The sequence below is a fragment of the Musca autumnalis genome, unplaced genomic scaffold, assembly GCF_047663935.1.
Source record: "Musca autumnalis isolate F117 unplaced genomic scaffold, ASM4766393v1 scaffold_1, whole genome shotgun sequence".
Classification (NCBI taxonomy): Eukaryota; Metazoa; Arthropoda; class Insecta; order Diptera; family Muscidae; genus Musca; species Musca autumnalis.
In genome coordinates, this window is record NW_027411644.1 from 56,098,134 (window position 1) to 56,106,013 (window position 7,880).

Consider the following 7,880-nt stretch of genomic DNA (forward strand, 5'->3'; position numbering starts at 1 on the left):
GCGTATTGTTAAAATATCCATCAAGATAAATAATTTTCCAGATTTTGTTTTCAAACAAATTTCTAATTGTGAGCGCGGCACACATACACATACTATTGCATTCAGAAAACATATGTTTTTTAGTGGTGTGTTGGTGGCGCGTCTCATGTGCGTTAGCAAAATCTAACGCGTGTGACATATCAGCGCGTAACGCATCGCAAAACTCAACGCGCCGTATGTGCCGAGGCCTTTAAAGGTGAGAACACAGTCAGCTCTTATTTCTTCACTAGGCCGCTTATTTCTTGGTATCACACATCGAAGCGTAAAATTCATGGGCGCTATAAACATATTTTTTTCAATATATCAAATAAAACTAAGTTTTTTAATATGAATTGTTCGTAAATAAATAGTACCGAACATAAAAATTACAGCCAAATTCTATTTTTCAGATTGAACACGTGTTTATATCAAAAGCTGTGTTCCTTTACTTACCTGAGGTTAGCATTTTTACCATTTGTTACCATTTTTAACCTGCAAAGCGTTCCTTAACCCCGAAAAGTGGCAAAACAGGTAGCAATTTTTAAGAGAGTGAGAGGGGAGAGAGAGCGAAAATGGCTTTCTCTTCTACCACAGGATACCAGACAAATTTCTGCAGGTAAAAAATGGCAGAATTGATTTTTCGACTTTTGTTTGTCGATTATTTCACAATGAAGAAGATAATCGACGAAAAAAAAACAGAAGAAAAAGTCGAACCCTGACAAAACTAAATTAAAAACTGAGAAATAAAAGACGAAAATTGTTTTTTTATGTTTCTTTTTGACATTGCTGCCATATCTACCATTTTTCCGTTCCTTTACTTTTCTGGTAAAAATGATCATGAGAGAGCAATTTTGACACTTTTCCCTTTTACCACTCTTACCATTAAAAAAGTAAAGGAACAAAGCTAAATTGAATGTCGAAACGAAATGTCAAAAATGAAGCCAGGCGAGGAGTTCAAAAGTTCAACAATATTCATCTTTGTGGCCTGAAGCCTCGCTTCGTTGTGGTCTGTCCTATTGAAAATAGACCAATTTCACTTTCCCGCTTTGAAGCGGGGCCGAAAAAATAAGCAGCAAAAATCCATTGTGTTCTCCCCTTAACCGATCGACTTATTGGCAAGTGAAGTGTTGTCGGATCAATCAACAAAACAATTTATAGATCCCTTGTTCAAACATAATCAAATTTTAGACACCTTTTTGAAAACAATTTATAGATCTCTAATTAAACAAAGAGAAAGAAATCCCGAGCTAGGCAAAAAGCAACAGGCCAAGAAAAATTAATTTTTGTCGGAAAATATTCGTATAATACCGGATCTGCTTCAATATGGGGGAAGTACTAAACTATGTAAGTAATTTTGTGATCATTCAGAGTTCTTAAGACGGCATTACTTCAAAATGTTGCATGGTCTTTTCAAAATTCTTGGCTTCTTACAAGTAAAAATGTGGATAGCTTTCCAAGAAAAAAGAATATAACTGTTAATAATTTTCAAAATAGGTGCATATCGTTGTACTAATATGAATCGGATCGGAGTGCATCATAGATATGAGTTGTGGGATGTTTGTGGAACAATTATATTATTACTCCCCTCGGTTATGTTTTTTGGATGCTTTCCTGTCATTTGACTACATCGTCAAAACTAGCACCAACCATTCCCGGTTGTTTAAAATAACTTGTGTAAGATTGTATTGAAATACATATTAGGATATCTTCACACAAACGCCATTTGTTGACATGCTGATGTTTGCATTTTTAGTTGTTATTAATAATCTCAAATTTGTATCTTTTTCGCAGATGCATCCATTAACAGTTGAGGCAAAGGTATTTGTCAATACTATCAACAAGATAAGTAACAATCCGGAACTTTGCATTCTCGATGCCCAATTAGCGGAGGCTTTTGAAAATGTTATGGCCACAATTAATGATTTCCTGGAAAAGGCGAACACTGAAGTTGTGCAAACAGAGAATACACAATTTATTGATGCTGAAAGAATCAATTTTATACAACGATCCTTCAGATGTAAAGCCTGTCGATCGGATTTAGGAGCAAAACCAAGCAATGTTGTATTACATTTGTCCGATGATTGTAGCAAAAAAATTACAAAGAAACCATTGACCATTGAACAACGCAAAGAGAAGAAGGCAGAACGTAAAGAGCAAAAAGAAAAAATTAAGCAAAAACGTTTGGCACAAGCTGTAGTCTTGAAGAAGAGTAAGTGGGTTCGTTTATATATAACATGCGATTTTTATTTCTTTTTACTCCAGAGGCCCGTTTATTCCTCTCCATGGACGCAATTAGCTCGTTTGAACAGCTTAGTGTCGCTGTACAAATTGGCGATAAACTGAAGTGTATACCCGAATACAAAGAGATTGAAAATGATCTATTGGAATTGTTGAAGCCAATGTTCCCCAATGAATCAATAAGAATCTATAAATTCGGTTCCCGAATGTCAGGAATTGGTACACGTGATTCGGATCTAGACTTGTTCATAGATATTGGTGACACATTTAAAACCTATCAAAATCGTGCCACGGATTCAACTTTAGCAAAACTGAATAGAGTAGACAAAGCTCTTAAAAATCACAAAAAATCATGGAAAAGTGTAGTGGCTGTGAAAGGTGCTCGAGTTCCGATCTTAAAAGTTCTACATGCATCCACGAGCATTGAATGTGACATAAATTTCTCCAATAGTTTAGGTCACATAAATACCAAACTTATGGAATACATTTATGGTTTGCAACCAACTGGTGAGTAATGGAAATAAATAATTGCTCATATGTTATTCTACAGTGTTGTTATTTTCCTTACAGTTCGTGTTTTTTGTATTTATATTAAAAAGTGGCTAAACCTAATAGGAATGAAAAATGAATTCAATACGTACACCTTGATTTTGATGGCTGTATTTTATTTACAAACTCTAAACTATTTACCAGCTTTTTCGAAATTATTTGACAGTGTTGACACATCAACAGCACTCATGGTGGGACGTAAGTATGCCCGATGATATCTACAGAAAACCTAGTTGTTAATAAAATATATATCTTTGCAGCTTGGTGTGGCACCTTTGTTTCCCCTAATCTTCAAGATTTAAAAATAAAATTTCTTGCTCCCGAAATATTGTTTCAACTAGTTGAAGGATTCTTCAAATATTACATACAATTTGATTATGCCAATCACATCATTTGTCCATACAAAGGTGAAGTTGTTGCTAAAAGTGAGCTGAATAATTGTATGCCAGAAAGGTTGGTTGCAAACGTTTTCATTTATAATACACATTAATCGTTACTTTTCACTTTATTCTAGGTATATGAAGTTTGTTGCCAATGCCAAAGATTTGGAACTTGCCTCAAGCAAACCTATGGTCGTTCAAGACCCAATACAACTCAACCACAATACAACCAAAGGCATTAGTGAATTTACTTTAAAAGTTTTCCGGGAATTTATGGTCAAATCTTTGCCACTTGTTATACAATCGAAAAAGCCATGATTTATGTTAAAGGGCATTACAATTGTTGTTTGTTGGCACAGAACGAAGCTGTCGCAATTGACAAATGCGTTATTTGTATTTACTTTTGTTATAATAAATAATATTTCTTATTATTTTCTAAAAAACCCCTTTCTTATGTTCTTAACACGGGCTATTCTTCACTTTCTCCTTTTAGTTTAAACGACGGAAAGGCAAATAGGTCTATCTTGTATTGCCACTAAACTTGAGTTGCGTTGTCAGCGCGACTGAGACGAAATGTTGTACCATTAATGTCAACTCAACTGGGTGGTCGATAAACATGTTATCGATCAGTGTTTTTTTAAACTTATGAACTCTATTCGCCAAAAAAAAAAAAAAAAAAAAAAAACATTTTAAAAATAATTGCGCTTTGGATAACTCTTGTGTATTCTGGACAATATTTTAATATTTTGGCTGTCGAGCAAATTTGGAAAACAAACCAAGATTGGAATATAACCTGTCCACTGAATCTTCGGATCGTCAAGTTTTATTTGCTGTCCCAAAAAATGATAAGTTCGGTGGAATTATTTTTTGATGATGAAGAAAATGTACAGGACATTGCATCTATTAGAAGAAATTTGAGGGACAAGTCGAATCCATTGGAATTGCCATCTGCACTGTAAGCTGATGATCATGTGGAAAGATCTGTACAATCAGTAAATTATTTCAGGTTTAAGGCGTATTTTCGATTGCCAAAGGATGCCGTAGTTTACGTTGTGGAAACGTTAAAGGATGACTTCAAAGTAAGTTACAGATCAACAGCAATACCCCCACTTTTAAAAGAGTGCGCAGCGTTGCGTTTCTTGGAGGACGGAAGTTTCCAAAAGTCCCATGGCAATGATTTCAACAATTGCATGGCTCAATCTACATTGTCGAGAGTATTGAAGGAAGTTGTCCATTTGAAAGAGGACAAATTATGCCAAAATTGGATCGTTTCGAAGTTGACAGAGGAGGAAAAAAGGCAAAATAAAAACCATTTTTATTCAAAAACGAAATTCCCTGGTGTAGTTGGCTATATAGATTGAGGATGTTCGTCATTTGTACTTATACTGAACCTACTGTATTTGTCACCAAATTCATTTGCAAAAGATTTGCTGCTGTCCGCTCCAAAGGCGATAAATTCACTTATTGCGATGAACCACCACCAGTGTCGTTGAAGTTTATTTTATTTTGAGGCGTTTTCTTTTTCAACTTTGCTTTAAAGTGAATCCAGACTCTGCCACTCTTCAGGTGTTCGTGTTGGAGGTTCATGGCTGTTTAAACTGCCCGAAATGGACCTCCACGCTTCCCGAACTCCTCGGGCTAAGTTTGGATTTTCACTCAGTTTATCAATTAATATTTCGAACTGCTGCTTTGTCGTTATTTTTACCATATTGATACACAAAATTAATTAATGATGCAAAGAATCAATAATTGTTAACAAAATGTTTATTTTTTCCTTCTATTTTACTTCTTGTTTCTTCGAAAATGTTCACTGCAACTGAAAATTGGTGGTTGCTGAAAAACAGCCGCTTCGTCAACTGAGATTCGCAACTTCAGTTGAGAGTTGCCATACGTGGATCAATTTTGACAACTGGCAACGCCACTCAACGATAATTGTTATCGATGATCGACCCCAAAATTTACGGGGAATTGTCGCTCTGTTCCAGAACCTGCAAGAAGCTACTATTTTTTACTACGATAACATATTTCCCTTTATGTTATCGAAGAAAATAGTAAAAATTCGTAGATTCTTGCAGTTCTGGAACAGACCATTTTTGTTCAGAATAACCGCCAACATTTTCTTCAGTCAATCGAATTCTCATCCCTGAGAGAAGTAAACGGGTATGGTCTAAGACACACTTCACCTCTCACTTCACGCCCCAAGCATTTTGGTCACCCCATGTACGCACATTTGGAAGAATTATAAGCTTTTTACTCGAAAAGCGTTACTTTACTTTAGACAACATACAATTCATATGGGAGCAGTTTACAAATTTTACTACTTTTGCCGGTTTTACCATTTTTAAAAGTAAAGGAACAGACCAATAACGATTTCAGCTAAATTGGATACTCGATTCAAAAGTTATCGTGCTTCTCAGTCATTTTTATTTTGTGCCAAAAAGGGGGTTTAAAGCTTTTTGGGCCAGGAAGTATGTCAGCTCGATCATGAATGTAGACATCCAGTGAGTTTTGTCTCTGCCGTTGCAACTTAAAGCTGGAAACACATCCAACTGTTGAGTAAAGTTTAGAGTCATTTCTGGTAGAAGAATAAAGAAAAATTGAAACTTGGCAGCACTTTGTCTTTTATTCATCTACCAGAAATGACACAAAACTTTACTCAAACGTTGGATGTGCTTTCAGCTTTAATGGGCGAAATACATACGGTCCGTTGTGCGACGCGTTGCGCGTTGAAAACAACAACCACATGAAAATGTGTAAGTGATGCCAAGTTTGTTCTTGAAGTTTTCATGTGGTTGTTGTAACGTAACGCTTAACGCGCCGTATGTGCAGCGGCCTTAAAACTGTAAACACATCCAACGTTTGAGTAAAGTTTGGTGTCATTTCTGGTAGAAGAATACTTGGCAGCACTTTTTCCTTTATTCATCTACGAGAAATGGCACAAAACTTTACTCAAACGTTGGACGTGTTTAGGGCTTAAGTGAGTTCTAAGTAAGAATCGAAAGATCGATTTTTGAGTTCTGAGTAAAGCGGGGTACACACGATCTGTTTTGACTGTCAATTTTTTGTAAATATAGATAAATGTCAAACTGTCCAGCAACCACAAAATATTTTGTGGTTGCCTGATGACTGACAAAAATGAACGGCTATACTACCGATTATTTGAGCAAAACTGATCGTGTGTACCCCACTTAAGAATCAAAAGATCGATTTTAAGTTTTAACCAAAAATCGAAAAGTCGCCTTTTGCTTGGGAACTGCTAAACCTAAATAACGACGGGACGCACACAAATATTTCACCTTTCTACCACAACAACGCTCTCTGAGCGTCCGTTTACCCAAATAAGTTGAGTCCCAAATCACATTTAAAACACAAAATCCGCGACCGAAACTTATGCTTGGTTTACATTTATGAAATCCACTCGATTTCAACTGTCAAATCCATAGGTTAAACTTCAAATGAAATCCAGATGAGATTTCATTTGACGTTTGAGCTATGAAACTGACAGTAGAAATCGAGAGGATTTCGTAAATATAAACTTAGCATTACTTAAATGTTTTCATTCGTAAAACAAATAATTTTCCTTTGCAATGAATTGTATTTCATGTTTTGTTGGGCTTTTGTTTCTAAAATACAAAACACACACACATACAAACAATAACCTTCTGTCCATGGCACAATAATGTTTCGCCATGGTTCTGTCAAAGTTGAGTTTGTTCAACTTACAAAAAGTATACGCTCGACTTAAGCGCTCGGCACATAGGGTGCGTTGAGCGTCGCGCTACAACAACCACATGAAAAAAGTGTAAGTGATGCCAAGTTTTTTGAAAAACAACAATGTGGCTGGCGCATTAAAGTTAAACATAATTTAACTTTTTTTTGGGACAACGCGTGTCCCAACGTGTCACTAAAAGGATCGTATGTGCCGAGTGCTTTAATCCGCGACGCACAACGCACCGTATGTTCGAGCGCTTAATACGTATCCCTAAAGGCCAGAACAGAATCAATCGTCGCTTGCTTTGCTTGCTTCCCCAAATGTCAAATTATAAAGGAATGTCAGAGCCTCTTTGCAAATCCACCTGCGATCTCCTTTATAGGTACTTTACACGATATGTATTTTACATATGGGTTGTCACTTTTTATATACAAAATGTATACGCAAAGTGACAACACATATGAAAAGCGACGATTGATTCTGTTCTGGCCTGAAATCACATGCGAATGTATCAGAAAACAAAGTGATGCTTGTTTGCGTTTTATCTGCATTAAAAATATCTGTTTTTGACGTTTAGAAACACGTAGCTTCGTAGTTGTAAAGAAACATAATACATGATATATAATTTGTCATTTGTAAAGCAACTGACGATGCGGAAGTCAGCCCATCTGTCACTTTTTTTCGCCCATATGTAATTCCTTCTTCACCACACAATTTCATTTTTTATTCGTTTTCTGCTGTTTTCTTTTTGTTGTACAGTGCATTGCCATATCACTTTATATCAGTTCCAGAACATGCAAGAAGCTACTAATTTTTACTACGATAAAACTTTTTCCTTTATGTTATCGAAAAAATAGTAAAAATTAGTAGACTCTTGCAGTTCTGGAACATACCATTTGATGCATTGAAATTTCTCTATAGGCCTGTTCGATAACTTCGCAAGTAAAAAGTATTTGCAAGTTCTTGCAACTACTTCTCATTTC

The 7,880-nt window shown here is 35.9% G+C and overlaps 1 protein-coding gene across 1 annotated transcript; it reads left to right on the forward strand.

Moving 5' to 3' along the window:
• Window positions 1-1,204: 1,204 nt before the first annotated feature.
• Window positions 1,205-3,628, forward strand: Tailor (tailor). Its single transcript, XM_073974737.1, has 6 exons — window positions 1,205-1,362; window positions 1,810-2,227; window positions 2,281-2,763; window positions 2,827-3,003; window positions 3,066-3,258; window positions 3,320-3,628. Exons 1-6 carry the CDS (start codon window positions 1,342-1,344, stop codon window positions 3,501-3,503), a joined length of 1,476 nt encoding a protein of 491 aa, XP_073830838.1. The 5' UTR covers window positions 1,205-1,341; the 3' UTR covers window positions 3,504-3,628.
• Window positions 3,629-7,880: the final 4,252 nt, after the last annotated feature.

What these genes read in the sequence shown, in the direction of transcription:
- Tailor (XM_073974737.1), top strand. Translation starts at nt 1,342, where the DNA reads ATGGGGGAAGTACTAAACTAT. An exon ending in TGGGGGAAGTACTAAACTAT is followed by an intron (nt 1,363 to 1,809) that starts GTAAGTAATTTT and finishes TCTTTTTCGCAG; the next exon opens with ATGCATCCATTAACAGTTGA. An exon ending in TTATGGTTTGCAACCAACTG is followed by an intron (nt 2,764 to 2,826) that starts GTGAGTAATGGA and finishes TTTTCCTTACAG; the next exon opens with TTCGTGTTTTTTGTATTTAT.